The sequence below is a fragment of the Perca fluviatilis genome, chromosome 15, assembly GCF_010015445.1.
Source record: "Perca fluviatilis chromosome 15, GENO_Pfluv_1.0, whole genome shotgun sequence".
NCBI classification, from domain to species: domain Eukaryota; kingdom Metazoa; phylum Chordata; class Actinopteri; order Perciformes; family Percidae; genus Perca; species Perca fluviatilis.
The window spans coordinates 21,161,292-21,187,738 of record NC_053126.1 but is presented as its reverse complement, the minus strand read 5'-3'; the positions used below and the strand labels follow the sequence as shown (position 1 = coordinate 21,187,738).

General features: G+C 40.1%; 1 protein-coding gene and 1 long non-coding RNA gene across 2 annotated transcripts in view; one reads left to right on the top strand and one right to left on the bottom strand.

The window, feature by feature from the left end:
* Window positions 1-17,535, top strand: part of LOC120575152 — an 83,361-nt gene extending 65,826 nt beyond the window's left edge. The window contains exons 2-4 of the long non-coding RNA XR_005641952.1: window positions 16,609-16,706; window positions 16,979-17,160; window positions 17,436-17,535. This is a non-coding gene — a long non-coding RNA (uncharacterized LOC120575152). The remainder of the gene's footprint in view (window positions 1-16,608; window positions 16,707-16,978; window positions 17,161-17,435) is intronic.
* Window positions 12,814-26,447, bottom strand: part of ngfra (nerve growth factor receptor a (TNFR superfamily, member 16)) — a 35,552-nt gene continuing 21,918 nt past the window's right edge. Inside the window, exons 4-6 of the mRNA XM_039825801.1 lie at window positions 25,186-25,426; window positions 23,161-23,366; window positions 12,814-16,657 (exon numbers count right to left, since the gene is read on the bottom strand). Coding sequence (XP_039681735.1) covers window positions 16,605-16,657; window positions 23,161-23,366; window positions 25,186-25,426 — 500 coding nt within the window. The 3' untranslated portion in view covers window positions 12,814-16,604. The remainder of the gene's footprint in view (window positions 16,658-23,160; window positions 23,367-25,185; window positions 25,427-26,447) is intronic.

The following is a 26,447-nucleotide window of genomic DNA, read 5'->3' as shown; positions in this document are numbered from 1 at the left end:
CCTTTTTATGAGCTAATCAGAGGCACATGGAAGCCACTTTGAGTTAATATGGAACCACCTCACAAGTTATAGTTGCCTCACTGCAGGAGGGAGAAAATACAGGGAGGCATTTAAGGACGAAGAAACAGGTGTGGCTGAGGAAAAAGCAAGAGGATGAAGAAATAAAAGAGTGGAGTAAGGAAAAGAGAAAAAGAAATAAACAGAGACTCCCTCACAAAAAAAGGGCAAAGTTTCTCTGTTCTTTCAATTAGGCTTTTATAGTAAATGCTTCTCTGTGCAGCCGTTTGTGGGATCAGAAACTGCTCCCTGATCTGCAGTAAAAGAAGAATCTACCCCCAAACCAGTTGAAAGGCCTGTGGTTAGCCGATAGCTACAACTTCACCTACTGCTAATATAACGCTGCAAATGTTTTCAACCAGATTTTAAGTTTACGATTCGGAAACTATTTCATTGAAATTGCATCCAGGCAGGTTCAGAGTGTCTAACCTTTGAAGAGAACTGTCAGGGTAATTTATTGTGCTTAATACGGTGTTAATCCAAGGCAATAATGAAACCATTTACAGATGACAATGCCTATTTTTATATTTTGTTTTAAAGGATTATTGCTTGTAGCCATGGTTGGATTAAATACCTCCATGGGTGTGTGAAATCTGACCTTTTAACAACACAGTTCATTGCAGGTAATGTATGTTTTGTGTTTCCCTATTACATTTAGCCTAGTTTTTTTGTTTTGTTTTTTCCAGCACAACCTATAAAACCTCCATGTGCTTTACACAGACATACAGCACAATACTGACCTCAAATCCTTGACAAAAATAGCTGTTTCAACTTTGAAAGCTCCAAAGAGAAATCATCTAATGCTGCAAACATTTTAAACGTAGTTTTTAATTATCAAATTTGACATCATTTCATTAGAATTGCATCCAGCAGGTTCAGGGTGTTGTACCTGTTCTTGCAGCATGCTTAACTTTTCCAAGGAGCTTCAGGAGAAGGTAGTTTTCTCTGGATGGAAATAACCTTTGGATTTATAGGAGGAATGAGTTTGCACATGCAATAAATTTGACTTGGAACAACTCCTCTCATTAATATAAATACTTAAAATTGGTGTAAAAATGATGCAATTGAGAGTAGATTTAAGAGAGTGGAGTGGGTTTTTCCCTAGTTTTATACCAACAGATTTTCCACTTAACTGGATCCAAAAGATGTCAGTTAGGAGGACTTCAGGAGATCTTTTACAGTCATGCTCCTGATTGAGCCTAATAATATCTTCATGATTAAGACATAAAATCAGTTCCACATTTGAAATAATGCAGTTCTCTCTCCGGACCTGGATAATGCTTGGTTCACGGGTTGATGCGAGTCGATGAAAAATGTCAGTGGATGGACGTAAAGGCACCATGCAGAGGAGAGCATCTGCCGTCTGTAAGCTTTAGAATACATCAGCCGTGATGACAGCAGTGGATGCAGAAACTTTTGAACCACAGAATATGGTGTACACCTGCAACACATGCTTCACGTTGGAGGCGGGGTTGTTATTGGAAAGAGACGTCAAAGAGTCTGCATCAGTGGAGACAACAGAAACGGCCAGAATACATATCAGTGGAAGATTTGTTGCGTGTACATCAGCGTTCTTTAGTCCTGACTATGGCTTAAGACAGTTAAAGTTTATTACTAAAAATCCTCAGTGACCTTTTCCGTTTTCAAATCAAATGCCTGTACCATACTAATTATAGACTCACAGTAACAGCTGAGTGACGCCAGACCGAAAGTACAGTTTACATAACTAACGTTCTTAACTTTGCTATTACGGAGCTCATTATACAGAAATGGAGAGCTCTACGCTGCACACAATGCTTTCATCCAAACCCAGTAATGCACTTTTTGCATTTATGTCCAAGCTCACTATAGAGACGGCGAGTTGCGAGTTGTGATGCATTTGAGTGTTTTCTTGAGGGTGGCATTTATGAGGAACATGTCCACTCTCCTGGACGGCCCTGCAGACATAAACTCAGGTCTTTGTTTTTGATCTTCCCCCAGCTGTCTGATGCATTCATTCACTTCTTTCAGCAGATGCACTCATACATGAGTCACATTTTTCATGTTGAGGAGCAGCACTATGACACACATTGTCAAATCTGGCCCAACAGCCCTCTCTGCACAATGTGACTCTTTAGTGCATTAAGCCACCCATCTCCATGCAGACACATTTAAAGCCAGACGGTAACAAATTACTTTTATCACGATGTTGTGCATTAGTGGTGCATTATGCTGCTCTTAGCACGTAATGTTGTTGTAGTTGGCACTGAATACAAATTACGTCTAAATGATTTGCTTTATGAGGTGCTTTTTTTTTTTAGGCTGTTGGAGAGATCACATACTCATTTATGTTTAAAGGTTCTGACACTGCAATAACAGCGCCCTCACAGTTTTTCTGCATGTCACATTGTGCAAGATGTGTCAAATAAAATCTTGCTTGCTATCTATGTCAGACTATAGGTTTTCAGCTTTGAGGTATTTGAGGTAAAAAACAAGCTTTCACCATAGTGCTGGTAGTTCTGTGCTCCGCTGTGTTTTCTTCTGTTCCAGACTCCCACAAAATGATTTTGTTTTGTCTTCATCTTTTTCTTTTTTGTCACTTCGGTTTGTATTCAGGTTTTTTGGTTCAGAGATGTTGGTGGTAGCAATTGTCTAAGTCTAAATGTACTGTATTTTCTTTGCTGATGCTGATTTCGCATTACTTAACTCAGAGTTGGTTCATTAGGACCTCAACAACCTTGCTTGAAATACATTTTTTGTGGCCCATGAAGCCTGTGTTGTTGTAAGTTCCAGTCTCTATGCCAATACCACCAGTGCCATAAAGCTAACAAGTGTTCATTTGTAGTTACTCTCCTCACAGCACTTACTGTGATAATGCAGTTTTAATGACTCTCTCTAAGCACAACTTAACTGTCTCTGTATTGTAAAGTGAACAGGGCCTCTGGGTATTTTGGCATATTTACTATTACAAAGGAGAGCTTCCATATCGCCTCTACAACCTATCACACCCATTGATTAGATACAGATGCAGGGTTTGTCCAGTTGTCCTGCTCCCCTGCCATCATCAAAGACAAGAAGTAGCTAAGAGTGTGTCCTGAACCACTAGCCAAAGAAACAGTTTCTCTGCTCTGGCTGTTCAGTATCAGCAGAGTACTGCTCAGAGAGAAGGAGTGTGAGACCAGAGAGGAAGGGAGGGGAGGAACACTGGAGTCTAATATAATACAATTTAGTAGGACCACTTTCATAAAGATGGTGAGTGGATCCACGTGGGCTGACTAACGACAAGCACAGCTGCATCTGTAAATTTGCCCAATCCCTCAGCTAATAGAAAATGATTGTCTGGCCGTCAGTTAGTGCTCCTTAGGTCCGGGTTTGCTGGATGTGCCTTCTTAGCTTGCAAATTTTCTATTTTTCTTTGGGTAGACAATCACTGGGTCTATTCATAGTCATTTTTAGATGCCGTTTGGCATCAACATGTCAAAAGCAAAGTAAAATATTCATCCAATGTCTGAGGAGTGGTTTCTAGATGGAAAACAGCTTTTCCAAGCATAGCTCAGACACTGGGTTTCACTGTGCTGAGATATTTTTGTTATATCATATTACAGCATTATAAATGTGCTATGGAATAAAATCTCATTGATAAGTTCACCATTGCTTCACAGTTTACTGGTGCACTTACAAATAAATGTAATGATGTCAGGCCACTTGGAAACCACTAGCTTCCCATCTGTAAAGGTGACTTTATGTTTAAGAGAGCCCACAATGAGTGGCGAGCTTTAACAAGGAATTGTGACTAAACAGCTGTTTGACTCCATTTATAGATCAACCTGTTCATGCAAAGCCAGCACGCTACAGTGAAATCCATTGCACCATGTCCCTTCTTCATTAGTTCCCATGCTGTAACAACACAAGCTTTTTCTGATCAGAGTGGGGGGTTCAGGGAGTCTCTGCAGGTTAATGTGAGGTGGTGGGCAGTCGGGGGTCTTTTGTTTCACACCCTGTTTTTTTCTTTACTCCGGGAGGCCTAAAGGGAAACTAGCAAAGCTGTTCAGGGATCCAGTGGCGCTTTAGGAAAACATGGTGTTAAAAAATGGATGGGAACACTAACTTCTCCAGACAGATGTGTTGATAAGCCCTCAAAAGGAAAATCTTAAGTGTGATGCTGTGAGAGGTAAGAGGAGTGGAGCAGGAGCAGTAGAGAAAAGAGAAAATGGGACAGATGCGACCAAAAAAACGAACACATACCAGAAAAGGTCTCTCTTCTGCTCAGTTTGACTTGCAGCTCAGTCATATTATCTTTCAGACTATCCCTTTATCCCTCCCCCTAAATTAGCAGCTGTCAGACCCCCTCGCACTGTGCCGCTGATTGATGACCTCATCTGGGAGTTAACATGACACACTTTGTGTCAACTTTTCAGACTCCTGCGCTCAAGTCTGCCTTGTCCTCTTTACTCAATACCTTAAGCCATTCGTTACTTTGCCGCTTATTGTTACCTGATCGCTCAAAACCTCACCCCACGGCCACGCAGCATGTGGCGAACAGACAAAGGCACCTAATTCTTTTGGCCAAGTAACAGGTTATAAATACTGTCAAATGCCGAGTTCTGTTAACCAAGACGTCTTATGTTTGACTCAGTGGGTTTCGGTGAGGGTGAGGCTTCTCAACACACCCACATCCTCATGGTGTTGATGAAGCTGCAGAGGTCTGATTGATGACTGCACGTCCATGCCGGTGCTCTGGGGTTCATTTACAGTTTGGGGGCGTCCTCTGAGGAAAACCTCTCGTTTCCTGCAAAGACACAAGGGTGACGTATGGAAGTGTTTTGTTTTTAGTAAAAAATGTCCACTAAGTCTTGAGACAGTTCTTATCTCAACTTTGTATTGTCTACTTTCTCACCATAATGGATCTTGCAGCCTCTCTTTGTTTTAATCACCACTTTATCTCATTAAGAAGAGTCAGCAGTCAGGGATTGGTCAGCAGAGGATTCTAGTGGGAAAATAAAGCTTTTTTTTATGGCATTATGTTGACGTGCCAAGTGCGTTGTGAAATCCAGCATTGTTTCAGCATGGCTTTTCGGAACAATAAAAGCCACTGTGGTTGGTGTGTGGTTTTTCACAAGAGAAGTAATTATCCATTAGACCTGTCAGATATATTAGATGTTCTCTGGATGGTCAGCCAAAATGCATGTGGGATTTTAGTTTTTTCTGCAAGTCAGCTCGTAATGACAGGTAATGAGCTCTCATACATGACCTAAGTGAAGGTAAGAAGTAACAACAACTCCAAATCACGTAACCGTCCTTAAGTTGTTTGATTTGAATCAATATATATGCTTTAGTATAGAGCTGCAAAGATTAATCGATTAGTTGTCAACTCTTAAATTAATCGCCAACTATTTTGATAATCAATTAGTTGGTTTGAGTAATTTTAATAAAAAAGTAAAAAATTCTTTGAGTCCAGCTTCTTAAATGTGAATATTTTCTAGTTTCTTCTCTCCTCTGTGACAGTAAACTGAATATATTTGAGTTGTGGACAAAACAAGACATTTGAGGATGTCATCTTGGGCTTTTGGGAAACACTGAGCCACATTTTTCACCATTTTCTGACATTTTAGAGACCAAACAATCGATTAATTGAGAAGAAAAAAAAAACGATTAATCGACTATGAAAATAATCGTTAGTTGCAGCCCTACTTTAGTAGGTATGACCTATATAATGTTCATCTCGATTTTACTATATGTATGTGTGTGTGTGTGTGTGTGTGTGTGTGTGTGGGTTGAATATAAAAAACAAACAATTTTGTAACTGTATTCTTTTTTTCAAGTTAGTGCTGTTTTTAGTGCTGATATGTTGGTTCTGCAATAGTTTAATGCTTGTTTTTTTCCGTGAGACCAAAGAAATATAGTCAAAGTCTTTAAACTATTTGTAATTCAAAAGTTTTATGGCAGATGCTTAAAGCTGTTACTGAAAAACAAGGGAAGGAAAAGAAAAGTTGTGATTAATCACTTTAAAGGGCAGTCTTGGTATGACAGCTGAGAAAACAGCAAGCATTTGTATTGACTTTTTATTATTTCTTCTCAAGAAACTGCCTGTTAAGCCTGATGCCTCTCAAAGTCAGGGAAAGAGGAAATAAAGTTTTCCTCTGTTCAAGGACAGGACAGACGAGCCGGATTGTTAGGGCCAGTAACTATGTATGTTAATAAAATGTCAGACTTTCCGTAGCACTAAAAGACAAAAAAAAACACCATAAATGAAACAGAATTTTTTTAGCATTGGAGTAATGTTAGAACTGAGACAAAAAAAAGACAAGAGAGTTTGACTTATTACCAGTAGGTAAGTGTGCCCTTTCTTCCACATCCAAAATTTACATTAGGCTTATTTGTTTATACAACAATGCTATTTTTTATAGAAAAATGGGCTTTCAAAATGTGTATGTTTTTGTCATTTTAGAAAAGCAAAGCCACTATATTTTGCTTCCGCTTGGCTTTTCAGGTATTAAAAATTGGTTGAGGGAGGCGAGTCGTTGTAGGCCATCTCCTAGTCTCTGCCTTTTATAAATGATGACTTCCCCCAATAGTGTTTATTCAGAGAAGAGCAGGGAGAAATGGAAATAATTCCTTCGAGACAGCCGTACTTTATTGTCTCAGTGTAATAGTCTCTGCCTTAATCATAAAACTGATTTCCAGGTCCATTTGCTGGACTGAGGTGTGCTGTGGAGCAGAGCGAGCTGTCTGCTTACTGTCACCCACGCAGCCAGATCGGTGCAGATACAGCAAGACGTGCTGTGGGTACCCAGCATCTCTGACCACGAGGAGATAGCAATCCAACTTCTCGCTGGCTGCAATCTCTTATTGTATCTTCAAAAACATCCCTTTCTCTCTCTCTTATTTACAACACATTGTTCATCAGAAACACTCCAGTTGCTGACTTGCCCACATACCTTCTACTCACACAGTGGATGCCACCTAGCTATCTTTTTATGCATGCGTTGGATATTCAGTATTCATGAGGCATAGTGCTGAAAGCATCTGGGCATTGCAGCTGCACCAGCAGCCAGCAGCAGAGGGTCTATGCAAGAAAACATGTCTGAATGTGTTGTTGACAGAAATGGAGTCCATTACAAGGTGAGAATGGCAAAGTAATGAGGAAAAGCTGATTGTTACCTTCGCTTCACTTGAAAGTCAGATTGTGTTTGTAAAAGGGGGGGGTTTTTAAAGCAGGAGTTAGACCTCTTTCACTGTTTCACTTCATGTAACTGATATCAACAATCCTCTATGAAGCTGAGACCAGTGTAACGATGTAAGATCACTTTACCTTGCCCTGTTTTTCTATATATCATCCACTGGTGTGATGCCTCTGATCAGCCTCAGTACCCCGAGGTAGTGGTTGATATGGCCGTCTGTATGCAGGGGAAAAGGCTTAATTTGTTCCTGCAAATGCTTAAATATATGTTTGTATGTGAGTGAGCTGTTTGTCATATACAAACTCTCATCAGGATGAAAAGCCAAGATGATTAGAGAGGAGAAATCATGCCTTGTCTTGTAATCAAACAGAGGAGGTGTGCCTCACAAACAATAACACAGTGTGTGTTCTGTCTGATTGTTTCTATCTGCTTTCTATTTAAAATAATTTCTGAGCACATAAGACCAGGTGTCTCAACGTGGCACATATAGCATCAGAGGAAGAAACAAAAAGTCTGTACATTTATTGTTAGCAATGCTGATATTTATAGTAGTAGTGGCTTAATTTTGTCACCTGTGGGGCTCACAGATAAACATATGGTGTACAGTTAGTGCTGTTATTATGGTTTGTGTGAACGATACTCCATCACAAAGAGTTATAGGGTAGTTGCATCATCTGTCGGGTATATACAGCAAGTCAACTCACAACAGCAATGGTTCGCAACGCAGACTGTCTGTAAGTAAGACAATGAACACAATGTTGTTAATACATTTTTTCTTAATCCAACAATAGGATTAATATAATCAGCCCAATACGAATGTAGTAAATCCAGTATTACGAAATCCACAATTCAAAAGAACGAGTCCTCTGTCAAAGCTGCTGTTGCTGCAGAGTTCTTTTTGTGTGTTGCGTGAACCTTCGAGGCACAGGTTGGGTTCAGTTACTATTTCTAAATGTAATTTATTGACAAATTTCCTTCTTTCGCTCTGACTTTTCCAGTTGTCTGTGTCCATGTGTCTCATGGGTTGCAAGAAGATTGGTCTGACTCACCAGATGTAGACCGTTGGAATAAGCCTGCCATTGGCTGCCTATTTTAAAGTGCTCATATTGTGCTCATTTTCAGGTTCATAATTGTATTTAGAGGCTGTACCAGAATAGGTTTATGTGGTGTAATTTTTGGAAAACACTATATATTTGTTGTACTGCACACTGCTGCAGCTCCTCTTTTCACCCTGTGTGTTGAGCTCTCTGTTTTAGCTACAGAGTGAGACCTCTCACTTCTAGCTAGTCAGTTGCAGAGCATAAGGGAGTGTCACGCTAGCATCTAGGCGAGCATTATAACGTGTGTTACAAAGTGACGCACGTTCGTCACGGAAGTAAAGGCTGGACTACAATAGAGCTGTTTGGAGCAGTTTGTGAACAGTGTTTTCTCTGGAAGATGTTAAGTCCCTTTGGGTGGACTTTGGGCTTTTTTACTTTGTAAACCTATAAATTGCACAAAAAAGATATATATAACACAATAAAGGAAAGGGGAAAAGCCAAAAAGCATAATATGAGCACTTTAAATGGAATTTTAGATACACAATGTCCAGTGGGAAGAGGTAAAGAGACTAAATGTAGCCTGCGAGCTAAGAGTCCGTAATGGGCCTGCTTCATGTCTCAAATGTGTCTGTATCAGCCAGATTTGGGGCTGAATTTTAGGGCCCTTCAGAAGTATTTGCTAGTTTCATATTCAACATCCAACATAACATTCTTGGTACCCATTGAGGAAGTGGTCAAAAACTAAAAGGTAAAAAAAAAAAAAAATTAACATGAAAAGTATTCTTTGAAATGTAAATGTGTTCAATTAATTTAAAAAGGTGGCTGTCTATATTGTTTCCCTTTGCTGCAAAGTATACTTTTTTTTTTTTCTCGCATTTTGTGCACCTACACTGCGTTTCCTTCGAATGTAAGTTACAGAGTTATTTTTGGGGTTTTTTTCTCGGTCACTTTCTGCCTTGTTTACTGTGAAACAATGTGATATACTACATAAAAAAAAGTTGTACTGGGCATAAAGTAGATGGTGCATACATTACAGTCACATTTTCATTTCTCTCCCTCGGCTGTTGAACTGAGAAAAGAAAATCTAACCCTGCCCTGAAATTATTCATCTCTGTCTTGATACGAGGCGACAGTCAAGTAATGGATGTGGGCAAACTGAATCCCACTGAGTCTCACTCTAACGTTTCATTAGTCAAATATGCTGTCCAGTCACACTACTTTATAGCAGAGCAGGAAATAAGCAAATCAGACCCATGCACGGAAATCCACAGCGTTGAGTTTTTTTAGTGACTCTAAAAGTTGAGCGTTAAATAAATAAGAATAATTTAACTGAAGCAACAACAAAAAAGGTTTATTTAAGAAGTAATCTGTCTGGTTGATTACCTGTCATTAAAAGAGCAAACCTTTATACAGTGAAGCTGACTATATGTTTACCTTTTCTACTGCAAAGGTGTAAATGGAAGTAGAGGTCTGTATACATATGGATTTGATTCATGGATTTGGACGGATCATAAGATATATTTGGTAGTGTGATACCTAGGGGGTCATATTTCTAGACAGAGACAAAACACTCTCTCTTCTTTTCAACTTCAGCGTGTCCTAGAAGTCCCACAGCAACAAGTGCAATGTGATAAATTAGAATAAGTCTGACTGATGAGGGTTTGTGGTTGGGTGTGTTTGACTTGGTGGGTCGTGCTAGCCACCAGAGTGAGGTGTTACAGGATGGGGCTCCCACAGCTGGCCTCCATCACTCTCAGGTCTCATTTCCCCAGCACCACTTCTATCTTTTTTCGACTCTTGTTCCTCCGTCTTTAATACATAAAGCTTAGTGAGTTGGGACAGGGTGGTCCCCTTCTTTCTACGTGGGATGCAGGCAGATGGGAGAGGCCAGGGGTGGATTGGTTGATTTGCTTGTGTTAACTGCTGCTGTGCCGGATGGTTTCCTCGTGTGCCCCGCACATGATCCAGAGCTGGTATCCAGGCCTGCAGCCAGCTCTCCCACACTGATTTCTCACCCTGCAGAGACCTGTAAGAAAACACTGATAAATCAGAAACATAGTATGGCCCCATGTTTCCAGTTTGTTCTGTGTGCGTGCAGTGTTTTTATTCCTCTGTGTTTTGTATATTTCTTTGTCAAGTGTTTTGAAATCACAGCGAGGAGTTCAACCATTTGGAGCACATTGAAAGACAGATTCACCCCTTCCTACACGGTGTGGATAGATGCCATTTTCCCCAAAATATCCTCCCTCCGGACGCCAGCTCACATTGTGTGCAGATGTAGACTGACTGAGCCACAGTCCAAGATGTGTCATTACAGATGTGTGTCAGTGTTACAGCATTTTGATTTCACCCCAACCTGCATTGAAATGGGAACTCTTGACATGCAACATGTAGTGTTTTATGTTTTCAAAATGAGAGCCACATTTCCCATAAATTCTTGTGCTTCCTGTCTCCGGGGACTTAACTATTTCTCCCTCCCACCTGTTGTCACTTCAGTTATTTTAAAGAGAAAAAGGAACGATAAGAACTATGACAATCCCATATGCATTGAGATACTGTAGTCTTTTGAGTTGCAGATATGGCATGTAGGCAAACGAAAAGCTTGTAGCTTGCTCCAGACAATGTCAGATGAAGGCAAGATAGCCAAAAACGGCAAATGAAGCTGGAGAAGACTTGTGCAATGTCTTTTACTTTCAGACAGGATGGGAACATCAGTCGTACATGTCTAAGTCAGACACTTTGTTAACTCGTCCATCTACCCCTAAGAGGCTTTGCAGTGTTATCATGCTACTTCTGTCTTTGCACAACCAGAAAAGAGCTTTTATCAGGTGAACGTAAACATGGTGATTTCGAGCTTTTGAACAATGACCAATGATGTCGTTTTTATGGAGAGGACCGTCTGTTTTTGTGCTTTGATGTAAGGTGAATACAGCTGTCGTCTTCTATAAAGTGGCAAGCCAAAAACTTGTCCGAGCCACTATTCAAACCCGAGTATTTGAAACTGAAAAGACAGATTTTCTTAAAAAAAAAAAAATGCTTTTTGTTTTTCTGTCTTTGGGTTTCAAACAATCAGACACGATGTTACACGGTGTAAATTCCAGTGCAGCAGGTGCTGATAGAGGCTGTCAACCCTCTTGGCAATATTTTGGTTCGTTCATGTAACTCTGCTAGTGTCTCAGGCGGAATCCAGCAATCATTTGCTGATTTTAAATTGCTAATAAAAACATTGATTAACAAAGGAGCGCCACATCACACAGAGCATGACATTTCTTTTTGGGTTGAGTTGTGTTTGAGTTTTATCACCCTGAGCATATTTTATTATGTGTTTTTGCTTTTCCTACAGTAGGCATGTCTGTTTCCTTTTATCTATTTAAGACTTTTTTTTTTCTGCCATTTCAGCTGACTTGCAGTCTTGATTTATCTTGACGGATGGAAAACGTAGTTTGATTAGTGTCTCCATATAAGTGCTCCCTGCTGATCAAATTAAAATTCTGCAGTCTATCTGTCACCCATCATCTCAGTGTGGTTCACTGCATTCAGGCCCTTCATATAGGAACCAGTCAAGGAGGGAAATACGCTGTACAGAAACATTTCACACTGTTGATTTTGTTTTTCTTTTACAGACACACTTGTCTACAAAACCAGTGAAGTAAAAATTGGAGTAGTGTTGTTAGAATTGTAGTGCATCCCCAAAATGTTTTATTGTATTTGGTGACTTTCCTCCTCTTCTGCGTCCTCTTTTGTCCTTTCTGTTTCTGGAAGATTTTATCACTGAGATTAAGCTGGTCTCCACACAAACACATGTATGCTGTATAGCAAGCACTGAAAGTGTGTCACTTTTGCTGTTTTTTTAGAGCTAAGTGCAGGTTTTGGTTTTTAGCACTATGTGGTCACCCTTAGGTTGGCAACAGTTATTTTAGATTTACTGAGTTGTTGCATATTTTGTCTCACTCCTTACTGTGAGCTCATCCCATATTTAACAGTTGGGGATGTTGCTTAGATATTTTTTTATCTGATAATGGTTAGTGACACATCCATGAATGTAGCAGGGAAAAACCCTGTTGGACCTCAGAATGTTTAAGTGGCGATAAGACTGCAGGGAACCACACTCTGAGTCCAATGGACACACATGTTCCTGCTTTTGACTGTGGTTTGGCTGCCAGTCTGCCACGCCATACTTTCTGGTTTCAGCGTTTTATTTTCATGTGCTTGAGGTAATTTTCACAAATGTTTTCGGGTGTTTTGTAAAGAGGGGGGAAAAAAATACAAAAAATGCATTTCTTTAGCCTAACACCAAGTCTGTGTGTAACGTACTGTGGACATTTCCTCGATATTTTGAGGTCTTTACAGTCGACTTTGGTAATAATTTGAATCATTTCAAATGTGTCTCTATTAAAGTTGAGTTTACCGAGGTTTCGCTAACCCTCGTATGATGTCTTCATACCTTTTTTGTAATGTGAATATTTTTTTTTTTTAACACATTTAACATCAAATTGCCACGTGCTTTTAAACATAGCCAGCCTTAGTTTAGCTACAAAGACAAATGGGAGACATAATGCAATGACTTCTCTGTTTATTGTATTATAGATGCTCAATTCATTTGCACACATTTTAGTTTTTAGTTTTTTTTTTAACATTTTATAGTGTATTTTTGTATCTTGTATCAACTCTAAGAAATTCACATTTACACAATGCATTTTACATTAGTAGGTAAGTACAGGTGACATTCAGCTTTTTCAGGAGCAGGTCCTGATCCATCGGTTTCAAGTTTGTAACGATTTTCATGTTACGGCAGATTACATGTCTCGTCGCCTCTGGAGGTACATGATGAAACTTACTGTACATGCAAAACCTCTGCACAGTAGAGGGGATTTCTATTGACTAATGGCATATGTGAGTTTTAGAGTAGACGTCTCAGGTGTCATGTATATATTTTTGTACTGCTACATGAACCTCCTGTTAGTTGCAAGTATTTATAGCATGTTAACATACAGTATGTCTTCATTGGCAAAGTATGTGTACTGTAAGTCTCTCTATATTTGTGCCAGGTTTATACAGTTTGCTTGAGTCTCCAAAGTTCATCTGAATTCTGTTTACTAAAAACCTTTATTAGCTCTCAACATATCAAAGAAATGCAACAAAAAGAAACTGAAAAATAAGTGGAAAAACTGCACAAAAAAAATATAGTCAAACTTCTAAACTCAAAGACCTGACACTGTACACAGGCACTTGAACTGTGGTACACTCTTTGAGTGCATTCATATTACATCTAATAAGTGCTACAAAATAACATATCATTTAGAAAAAATACTGACGCCAAAAAGTGTAATACTATTCAGAATATAAACCAACAGGAAAGACAAATTTACAACAACAGAATGAGGGCAAACATAAACCTTATCCTTGAATGTGTCTTGCATATTTCTGTTTATAATTCAGGTTGTACATTCTTCCATTGTGTGTCTCACTTCACATGCTGCAGGAGAAAGAGAATAAGTCGGTTCAGGGATGAGTGCGCTGCTTGAGGGTCAATTGGGCCTCAGGGGACACAGAGTCGAGGATTTTCTTTTCTCTAAATCAACACTCTGGTCACTCATACTGTAGCAGTGTCTGCTTTAATGTCACTGCGACAGCTAGGATCAGGATGAATCACACCGGCTCTCTCAGTAGAGGAGTGAATCATACACTGTGTGTGTGTGTGTGTGTGTGTGTGTGTGTGTGTGTGTGTGTGTGTGTGTGTGTGTGTGTGTGTGTGTGTGTGTGTGTGTGTGTGTGTGTGCAAAAGAACAGCAGTGTTTATTAGTTTCCATTCATATCGCTGCACTGATTCCAGATGAATCACAAGCGAAGAGACCACACACTTTCATTTTCTTGAGATGTTGGTGACCATGCGACCGATCCATGCAGCGTCGCACATGATTTAATGACTCACTTTCTCTGTCTTCCAGACATTTCTTATCCCTCCATTGCTCACTAAACTCTACAAGCTCCGTTGACAAGTAAACATATCTTAGTCCGTACAGGTATTCGCTTTCTTTGCCAGAGTTGCATAAGAAGATGGATACCTTGTCACAAAGTAATGGTCCAGCTTATCACCAAACATGTTGTGTTTTACACTTGTTTTTTGTATTAAACAAACTAGATATAATGTAGTAATGGGTAAGTTTTCAAGGTCCTGCTAGATGGATTTTGTAATCTCTGGACAGAGTCAGGCTAGCTGTTACTCCCGTCTTTATGCTCAGCTAAGCTAACCACATGCTGGCAGTAGCATTGTATTTACTGTACGGGACATGAGAGTGGTATCGATCTTCGTATTAAAGTCTGAGAAAGAAAGTGAATAACTTTTTTTTTTCCCAAAATGTCAAACTATGTCTTTAAATTCAGTGTCTGAATTATGTCGGAATCAGCTAATTAGCATATCAACCCGTATCTTTGTCTGTTTTTCAACATCAGCAGCTGCTTTATATCTGTACCTGCCTACCTACCTGCTCTATCATACATCTACAGGTTGTTTACAGAAATCCTCTACAGATCTCTTGATAATCTTAAGTCACACCACAACAAGAGGTACCCTGAGAAAGTACACGCTTCTGTAGAAATGAATGCTAAAGCAGTGCTGTCAAACTCTGCTACACTATACTCCTTTTACTAGATATCTATGTTGACTGCTTTTACAGTTACTGCAAGCAGCAGGAGGGAGGCAGCGTAAAGTGGTCCTGCGTGATAAAAGGTGCCACCCTGCTTTGCAACTAAGTGCTTTTATATCACCATGGCGTTATAGTAAATGTCAGTGGCTTCAGACTTGGATAAGGGATCGGTAATGTCATGCTGAGGCTTCAAAGAGAGCCGTGTCGCCCCTCTGTTGTCCGCAGCATTAATCCAGATGAGAAGTGGCTGAGCCGAGCCAAGCAGAGGGTAAATGAAGCTGAAACCCTGAGGTAATTACTACCTGCCTGTCAGGATGTCTATCTAATGGGCCCCGTGTTGACTTGAGCACTGCCGCCACCGATGCATTAGCGCCTCTGCACTGTTTATCAGGCTCTCGCACGCCGACAGAGTCGTACGCAAGACTGTAACAGTGAGTGTGGAGAGGGTGGGTGCCTCTGAGGGGTGTCCCAATTTTCCATTCGGTAAGCGTAAAGCACGACAAATGGGATTCCTCTTTGTACAGTTTCTTTTCAGTACCGAATTCATTGAAGCATCCGTTTAATGAGCAGCTCTGTATACTGGGTCACTGATGGCGTCATTAGACAGCATCGCAGTGAGTCAGCAGAGCTCCACAGTCCAGAGATGTTTCTCTTATGTTAGGGCCATGGAGGCACCCTGCTGAATCAGCCGTGTAACTCAAGCCACAAAATGAAAGTAATGCACCACAAACAGGAGACAAACAGTAGGGTGTGTTACATTATAAGCACGAAATTCAATGCCTGGAGGCGCTGTGAAGGGGTCAACGTCGAGTTCCGGAAGATGCATCTCACCCAAAGAAAAAAATAGTTGATAACCGAGCGGGCTGCTATTGACCTATGTCTCAAATATGAGTCATTTGCATCAGTCGGTGCAGCCGATCTGAAACAATGACACATTTTACAAGACGACATGCCATGAAAAGCGTCTGTGGTTAAATGATAAAAGAATAAGGAACTTCAGAAGAAGTTTCGGGAATGACTCACGGCTCCCCCGCTGCTTTTTGTATCGCAGATGATGGCGGGGGTCTAATAGAGGGAATTCTATGGAGAGAGACAGAGGATTATCAGACAGTGGGATGCCACAGAGGAAGATGTGAGAGGAAAAAAGACTGGTCTATGAGGAAGAAAGTCTCTTTGATGCACAAGGAAGAGAAAGAGGAGATAATGGAGAACCTTTTTACCTATTTACCTGTCAGGCACATATGTTTCATGGCGAGTGATTGTGGAAGTAAGGGGACAATGTAAAGCTTAAGAAGGGGCTGAGGAGATTAAGTTGGCAGTTAGTGAGAATTATGTCATTATTAGATACTGGAATAGTCAGTTAATACGAGATGCACTGGCATATATCTATGATTATGTATCTGCAGTGACATTGGTACAGATATTGGTTGATATTGCCGTAGAAGTTGTGTCCAGGCACACACTGATTGATAGAGTTGGACTCTATATGCAGGGATGAAGAGTCAGACTGTGGCCCAAAGGTGCTGAAAGGTCCATACAAGTCTCTGCTCCTTTGTCCACTTCAGATATGAATCAGTCAGTTTTACGTTTCCATGTGATCCTCGCCCTTGCTTTCTTTTTGGTCCACAGTTCAAGTCCCTGCTCTCCTCTCCCCGTCCTTAGCTCTGACGCCTCCTCTTCTTCTTTTTCTTCCTCGTCCTTTAGACATCAGGAGAAGGCGTGTCAGGCTGGGGGCCGCCATCCACCCTCACCACTGCAGAGAGAAAGTAAAAATGAATGTCAGGCCCTGGGAGAGGACACAGGTGATTTGTGGTGATATTTAAATGAGCGGTGGTTCATGAACATTTTTCATACACACACAATTAAGTATTCTCACTTGTACCAACACGGTCTTCTTGTGTTTCCCACTGAGCAGCTCTTCTTGGTAAGTGGGAAGTCCTTTGATTAAGGGCACCTTGATTAGTGTCTGAATGTTTTTCAGTGTGATTCCCTGCCCACAAATATTGTAACTTCCTATCCACCAAAAACCTTCTGTATGAAAAAAAAAACCTGATAATCACACTTTTCCCTGCAGGGGGCCCTGTGGTGTCACTCACTCACTCAATCTGAATCTCCTAAACTGGAGTCATTAGCCGGATGAGGATGGGAGACAAATGCACTCTTTTCCCACAAACCTCTTAACCTGTTGTCCATTGAGGGAAGCCATGGAAACGCCTCGGGAATGCAGAGGCATTTCTGAGAGGACCCACGAGTCCGGTGGGTGTATTCTAGTATCAATGCATCCTTGTGCCAGGGAAGTTTACAAGATGGTTTATTTTAAAGCTTTAGAAAAGGGGGATTCTTTTGTTGAGTTATAATGTCATACCTTCCTTCGGTTTTCATTCCTTTTCCCTTGCTGAAAATCTTCTTCCACACATTTTTCTGTTATAAAATACACTTTGAGTGCTATACTATATGCTCACTGGTTCTACCCACATTGATTCTGTCCAGTGACGGCCACAGTCCATAGCACTCCTCTCTCTTCCTTTCAGTCTAAACAGACACGACAGGCATCAGCAGTGACAAAGAGCAGAGAGACACAGATGCTGGCCAATGCACAGCCATCTGTAAAGCACAGGAACAGGATCAGTGGCTTGCACCTGTACTTCTACCGTCACTGCAACTGTTTCTGTTCCATTGCACCTCATTTTGGAGGCAGCGGTGATAATAGTGGCCACATGGCTGTCCGATGTTTTCAGTCCAACCTCATTCCAAGAATCAATACAAGCTGTCTTTCACTGAATCAGTTCAATCTGTTCTGAAATGTGAACTCCCAGCAAAGCTTTGTTACCAACTTTCTTTCTTTCTTTTTTAATCAGCACATTCAGGCAATCCTGATTGGACCCTAAGCCACGATAAAAGCTTTTAAATTTGCTGATTGGGATGGAATTTGAGATGGTTTCATGGTGATCACAAGAACTCCCGGGGAAAATTGAATAGACATTGGGATTGTTTTACTAATTTGAAAAATATATTACTTGTTTTGTTACTTTACTAATCGCTCCCTAGAGACAGTCCTTCATTGCGCAACTTATTTTATTACTTTTCCATTTAAACCCCAAATTCCTTGTACATATTATAAGTCAATGAGCCCCTGGGCACAGTCGCATCTTACCCACCACAGCTCCAACCCTTTCACTCATTTGCATCTTTCTCTAGAGTATTGTGTAAGATAATGTTAACTCTTAAAGACCCAGAGAACGTATTTTCTCAATTAGCTTCTACTATGAGAGATTGGATCCCACATAAACACAGTATTTTTTGTTGTTGTTGCCAAAGCTACGTTTATTTAAATATAGAGATTTATGTAGTTCTTTTTGTCTCTGTGCTCACTAGTTTTAATTTCATTTGTCAGATCTGTTAAGCAAATATTAACAGTCATCTTCTATCTAGCCTACTCCCCAAAGGCCTCTATGTATTTTCTTGAAATTGTATTCTTTTTTCTGCTGTCAAATATAATAAATGGTTTTACTAATTTGGGGTAAGTTTAGCGTTACCTAAAGCATGCACTATGTAGCTGTATTATGTAGGGGGAAGAAATTATCCGAATAGAACAAAAGTAAATATTTTGAATATATTTGATCAGACTCTGCAGATTCTAAAGCATCAGGAGAAATGAATGTGATTGGGACATCTCTTCTTTTGGCTGAGCCTTGTTACTTTCCAACAAGAAATGCTTCGAAAACAAAAATCTAGAAGGGCACTTGGAGAGCGCAGAACTCCGCCAAGGCATGCCCTATCTCACAATGTTAATGCAGGGTGAATGTTCCCAGTTGTGGAACAAATTTCTCCAATTATTCTGACACCACACGAATGCAGCACAAACACCCTATCTCGCAATGTTAACGAAAGTGAAAAATCATTTGTGTTTTCCATGATTTTGATCCGCTTCACATCTACTCAACCATCAGAGCTGGGTAACTGTAAATACAAAACACAAAATAAATAGTTTCTCAAACAGCACTATCATTTATCAATCTGTTATCAAACTACTTTGCCCAATTTAACTCCAGATGCAGTGGGAATGCAAGAAGGAATGTGAAAAAAGGGTAGTTCTTAGTGTAGTCCCTTAGTCACTAAGGTCTGCTTTGAGACCCTTGGGCTTGTGAACTGTAGGCCAAAAATGAGGAAAGAACATGTGAATCCCATTACCTCTAAATGAACAAGGCAAACTAATATTAATATATTCTGTTAATACACTGCATATATCTGTATCTATATTAGTCTTACTACTAGTATAATGTCACTGCTACTACATTGCACATATCTGTACATGTTGTTCATACATTGTTCATATTACATAGCTATATTTATTGTGCTCTTATAACACTGCTATATATTTCTTGTCCTGCCTATGCACCACCTGTCTATACTTGAATATCACATTGCACTTTTCTGCTTTTTTTTGCACTTCTGGTTGGACGCAAACTGCATTTCGCTGTCTTTGTACTTGCACAATGACAATAAAGTTTAATCTAATCTAAAATACTGATTACTGTATGTCTAATGTTGTTTTCACCCAGCAATGATGGGAATACTTCAACACGAAGAAGATTCATCAAAATGAGGGAGAAATTATGAGTCATCCATCCTCTATTATTGAAAATGCATTAGTAATTTGTTACATGACTCAGCTACATTATTACTGTAACTTTCTGCTGGATAGTGTTACGCACCGGATGTACTGTTGAGCTCCTGCAGGTCCCTCAGTCTCTTGTCCATAATCACAAATGCAAACTAAACTGGAACCCCTCTATAGCTGTTAATTGCAGTGCTGTAATAATGACCTTCCTCCCTCAGGCTTTTCAGTAAGGCTCACACACACCTGATTCATGAAGCATCACAGTGCATTTTGGAATGCAATACATTGTGCTGTCTACATAGAAAGTTTATTTCAATAACAATCTGTGTTGCTGATATTCAGGACTGCACGCTTGCTGCTGCATGATTTTCAGTCCGTTTTAAAGCTGGAACACCAAGATATGTACCCCTTCTTTTTCAAAAATCAAGATTTAACCCTCCTTCAGATTTCTTTTTTGACTGACATTTGCCTTGATTCTATTTTGTGTAGACTGTGAGGTCAAACGCAGGACAGTAATGCACGGATGGGCGATGTGAGTAAGGGCTTAGAGTCTCGTTTAAATTTTAAACACATTCAATATGCACAATTTAGAGGGGGAAGCAGGCAGGGAGGAGTGCTGCACAGATAGATGGTCCTTTTTAATGGAGATGAGCAGACAGAAATGAGGCCGAGCACTCTTTATGTAGGAGCGTTCACCCCTCACCAGTGACTCATGCAGGGAATACCCTCTCTGAATGTTGTCAGTCAAAACACAAGACATTTTCATTGCTCTATTTCTCTTTTTAAAGGCTTATTTCACTTGTTTTGACTGGAGGTGTTCCCATTATTTTAGCCAGCAGTAAAATATGGTTCATTGGAAACAGGAAACCCCCTGCGATTATCGTGGATTTATTGTACATATTCTCACCCTCTCGCGTATTTTAACAGAACCAGTTGGTTGTGGAAGAACCAACGGCCCCCAGCACGAGAGCATTTGCTGCCTTTTTAATGGCTTCCGTACCCGCAGATGCTGCTAATGCCAATTAGCACGTGCTAAACGCTGGCACTGGATCAGATTTTGAAAAGCAGCGAGACCAGGCCTGGATCCCGTCTCAAAACACCTGCTAATGAGACAATTAGTTAAAGAGGCGACAGGGTTAACTGGGCACTCATCTTCTCAATGAACCAATCCCAAGCTCCTTCCTCAAAAGAAATTCCTTCTTTTCTTTGACATGCAGCAGGCTTTGCATTTGTTGAGTGAAAGAATAGAAAAAGGGACTCAAACAAAACAAAATAAGCTTTTCCCAAGCCTCATTAGAATGTAATGGTTATACCAAAAAAGACACAGTGATGTTGATTGTTCGAGGGAGGATGTATTAGCTGAATGGCTTGTTAGCACATTATTATTCCTGCATAACCATTTTCGAGGCCTTACTATAATTCACAAGAAGACGAGGAAGGAAACATATGAGATCCTTAGAGAGAGTCTAGGAGAGAAGCATGAATGACTGAATGAATAACAAGATTATGACTGAACTTGAGAATTCTTCAAGTAAAATGCCTCTAAGGTTTACGTGTACAGTATAGTTTGAGTGAGAGCGATAGTTTCATTTCTTTAATGTGAGTTCTATTTGAGTATTGAAGGAAGGTAGACTGCTCTGAGGTCACATCTCATTCCTGCAGCACTTGCTTTTATTCTCCAAGCTGTTTAAAGGTTATCCTCTTTTTGTAGCCACTCTGCAGTTTCCCGACAATGCACCAAGCCTCATTTTGTGTGTGTTGGTACCCAGTGTGAGGGCTGCTAATAGGTCTGAAATATTAATACATAATTCACCAATTTTGAACTCACCTTTCCACTTTGTGTGACGGACCTACATTCCCATTGGTTGAAAAACATAAACACACTTGCAAAGCATCATGGGAGATTTATATTAGACGGCAGCACCCTGTAGCACAGAGCTAGCGGCAGAAATGACCGAATACATGATAAATTATGGACATCGAGTGGATAAATCTTGGATGTAAGCGTTTGGATTTATTGCTGAACTACTCCAAAAAGAGGCACAAGTTCCAGGCTGGATAGAAAACCTTCTGGAAAGGCTACAAAGACTTTCTCTTTTCATCAAAGTAGGAGTAGTTGGATTTGGTCTTTTCATGGCATTTAACAATAACAATATAACGCATGTCTTATCCTTTAAATGCAAATGTATCATTAAATACAAGAGATTGGGAAAATGTGCAATATAAATATGGACTGTTAAAAGTAATACAAGTAAACACTGCACTGCACCGAAAGAAGTAAATTAAGTTCTTGGAAAATTGCTTTATAATAGATCTCTGAAGTGCATAATGTTGTTTTTATCCCTCCAAGCCAAGCATGATCTACTGAGTTAATCTCCCTAAACCTTTTAGATTTTGTCTGGCTTGTAACACTACATGGTAAAGTCTGTCCCACAAACAAACACCCAAAATACTTTAAGAGTCAAACAGAGACAAATATAGATACAGAGCAGTAGTAAGAGTAAAGGCAAGTATAGATCAAACATATGCAGTTACGTACTTTCCTTATACATTACTATTTTTAAATGTACTGCACACTAAGATAGAAACTGTCAACATCTGTCAGCGCTGAATTCTTCAGCCTCATACTGATGGTATAGCTCAATATTTATGATTAGGAGGCATACAGCCAAACTAATGTTCAGTATGCGCCTTATATTCATGTTACTACAGGTGCCTCAATCATATTCTCTACATTCCTGCAGTCTAATACATCATACATGTAAGATTTGGCTGCTCTTGGCAGCTAGGTGTCCTGTGTATAGGTGATTTATTGTTTTTGATCGCAACACCCAGAAATGTGTCTTTTATTCCGAGGAAAAGACTTTCACACTGCTGGAGAACCACTACACGCAAAATCAGAGTATCTTGATGTAATCGATAAGGACAACTAGAATATCACAGCGTCAAGGAGGAATGTATTCAAGCTTGGAGGAGTGTCTTATGTTAAGAGTTTCTGTTATAAATAAAGTCGTGGGTCCGGGCCTGGAATCTTGACTATATTTAACAGATAGAAGATGTAAAAATGTTGACACGCCTTGGGGTTTAGTTACAGTAACTGACGCTAGGACTGGGCAATTTGATTGAAATCCGTATAACAATACTGATTACAATATTTCCCACACTTTATTAGGTACCGATGTACAAGCAAATGCAATCCAAAACAACAGCCCCGCCATAAAATCTGTCTTTACAAAGCTCATGATTTTTAACTTTTGGTGACTTTATCGGAAATGTGTGAATTTAATTATATGTTTATTACTATTACTTATTAAATTAAAAACACCATTACTAACTATGTCCTCAATGCTAAAATATATCATTTAATGACCGTGTCAAAAAAAAGAACATTATACTCATAGTAAAAGTAGGCAATTGGATTGCATTACACTGTACAGCTGTACCTAATAAGAAGACACGGTGTGCATCACATTATAGCAAATACGTTTGTGATATTGGGTTATGTAAATTAAATGTACTTGATAGGTTACAATAATATTGGATTGTCGCCCAGCCCTAACCAATGCCCTGGTTCCATCATTAAAATATTCATACTTCTGTTAATCATAAAAATAAAGAGTGAGTTTTATGCTTACCTATCTGTTCCTGTGTGCGTGAGTGTGAGGGCTGAGCCTGGACTTCAGCCTGGGCCTGCTGCTGCTGCTGCTGCTCCTGCAGACTCTGACTGTCCACCGAAATGCCGCTGTCGCTGTGCAGCTTCTCTCCCTCCGGCGTCACCATCTGGTTGTTTGTAGCTGCGCGGTTATTAGCTGCCTGCTTGTTCTGCTTGCAGCTATTCCACCTGTGGAGAAACGGCATGTCAAAGGAGTATAGCGATCCCCTTGATATGATTCATGGTGATCCTATGTGTAGGTCGATATTTGGATATTTTGGTTATAAAACGATAATAATAACAATAATTGTTTTCAGATTTTAAGAGGTGGTGTGTCATGCTAAGTAAAAATGAAACTTTTTTTTTTTTTTGCTTTTTCCAGGAAAGATCTTAACCATTTGTATACTTTCGAAAACTACACCACACTAACTAACATAAGCTGCAAATGTTAGCATGCCCGGCTAACTATTGCAGCTACAGTAACAGTGTTTCCAAGGGAGCAGCTAATTGCATTAGCTTGTTGGGTTACAGGTTATGTAACAAGAAAATCCATTTTCACCATCTGCACAGTGTTGTATTTCCCCACTGTGTGGAAGCTGCGCCGGGATTCTATCAGTTCAGGCTCTAGTGGCTCTGTCCTGCTCTTTATTGGACTTGGGGAAGTAAAATTTACACTCCAGCAACCCCAGCCAACATTACCATGGATTACGCCATGTTTGCAGAACGCATCGGTTAGTCCTCATCCTAAAAGCCTTTTCTCTTGACATTAAAAGTGAAAATATGAACATATGTATGTACAATAAGCAGCCGAACAGGCTTATGGTAGAACAAAATGGCAGTCTGATGTTGCATTGCACATTGCAATACAAGAACAATGCTGTTTCTTTATTAACATGTCTTCTACATGAGCTATCAGATGAAGATGCTGCCTTTCACCTGGGGTATGCCACATAGCATCAGCCTATTAGCACAACATCATGTATTTACTGTAGCCTTCAAGAACATATTCAAGACCCCTTTTACAAGATTCTTTAAAACAAGTGAGCTTGAAACATTCAAAAAGTCTAGGTGGAGACCGCATTCTTTTCATTCAAACCATGGAGCTAACGTTAGCTTAATTAGCCAGCTGACTACAGCGGATAAAATCCAAGTGCCAGTTGGCAAAAGCAACAGTGACCTGCTAGAAATGAGCTGCTTTTGTCTACCTCTATCTGACATCGGGAACTTCCTGTTCTTAGAAATGACTATGAATTTTAATTATAAATCATTATCATTGTAAACGGTATATTTACGTATAAAAAAAAGATGCTCATAAGAAGTTCACAACGCATAAAAAAAGCTTTACAATTCTCTACTAATGCTTCTTTTTGAAAGATAAATTACTCATGAATCAATTAAAATATTCATTGGGTATTGAGTTGTACAGTATATTTAACACCTCTAAGTGTTTTATTTATTCACTTAATTTGCAGTCCGTTTTCTGCATGACGACAAATATATGAGGATTATTAGCCAGATGTGTGCGTGACTCTGGCACTCGAATTTCCCCCAGTCGGCACTTCTCAAACAATCAATTCCACTAATGAGCTTGTTTACTTGTTTTAGAAGTGTTTCAGCCCGGGCTTGTATCTGTCTGTATGAGTGCTTGCATACGTGTGGATCGTGTCCTCATTAATGTGTTTGTGTGTGACCTTTGTAATGCATTAAGTGTTGTGACCTTTATTTAAAAAAAAAAAATTTTAAAAGCTCATTGTGGTACATTCGAGTGATTCTCTAGAAGTGGGTCAAAACCTCTTTGACCATGGAAGGCCTGAATATTTCACCACCTTCCTGCCTTTTTTTTAGCCCGGAGCAACATCTGTCACTCTATCCAACACCACCCAGCAGGCCACTATCTCTATCACCCTCTTTGTCCTAGATTATATTGCAGCTGAGGTGCAAAACCCAATTGTGCTAATGTCTTTAACCACAAAGCAGCTTTTCATCCCGTTCTTTTCTACTAACTGACCTCTTGAAAACGATGTAGGCCACGAGGCCCACCACCACGGCGGCCAGGATGGAGCAGTATATGGGGATGAGGTTTTCGTTGAGCCCGTGGCCGAGGAAGCGAGGAGAGCCGGCGCTGGACGTGGTCGTCTGTCCTCCCGGCAGCGGGCTGTCGGAGCCATCGGGGAGGAAGTAATTGGTGAAGGAGGGTGGAGACAGGCCCATATCGGAGGTGGGAGAGATATATGTTGGGAGCAGAGGATCTGTGTGGGAGAAAAGGGAGCATCGGTCAGAAAAAAAATGCCTAGATACGACCGAGAAAGAGACAAAATTAAGTTTATGGCCATTCTAGCAGCTCTGTGAGGCTATTTTTTTTTTTTGCTGACTGGGTAGCTCTAGAATCAAGTCTTTTCTTCTAATAATACATCATCAATTAGTAAATGGAAATAGTCGAGGAAATAGCTCAGATTTGTACTTGTAATACAGTGAGTCAATGTTCTTAGTTATTTTCCTACCATTGTGTGTTTAGCAGGCATAATGTTCAAGTGAAATTAAGTAGAAGGGCAATTGGTTCAAATGTTCACCATTTTAATTGAGTGTATTTGCATGTTTATATTTGCTAATTGGCACAAAACAGAAAGTTTCACATGATGATGGTGCTGCCATGATGATTTAGAGGATGCCAAAGTAATTAAAGTACATTTCATCGTGAGTTACATGAACTCGGGTGGTGGGGATGGCGCAGTGGATATGACACATGCCTTTAGTGTGGGAGATTTGGGTTCAATTCCCACTGCGATACATCAACCAATGTGTCCCTGAGCCAGACACTTAACCCATAGTTGCTCCAGAGGCATGCGACCTCTGACATATATAGCAATTGGAAGTCGCTTGCTAAAAGCGTCCGCTAAATGTAATGTAACCTGTACCAAATATTTTTCAAATTCATGTTCAATGACAAACTCATACTCTCACAAGATTTAAAAAAAAAAGGCAGAATACCAGCAAAGTTCTTATGAGTCATGATCTGGGCACCATGAATATATATGTACCAAATTTCAATCCAGCCAGTTTGTAATTAGTATTTCAGTCTGGACCAAAGTGATGGACCAACCGACCTATATTTCCATCCACAGAGCCATGCCACTTGCATGATTAAATGAAATCATGACAAGACACTTTCATATCTTCTCTGAGAGCCTGTGTGTTGGGGGTTTTAGTCACCAGTCCCCAACCAGATGTCTCATACACTGCACACATGCGGCAGCTGTTTCAGATAGACAG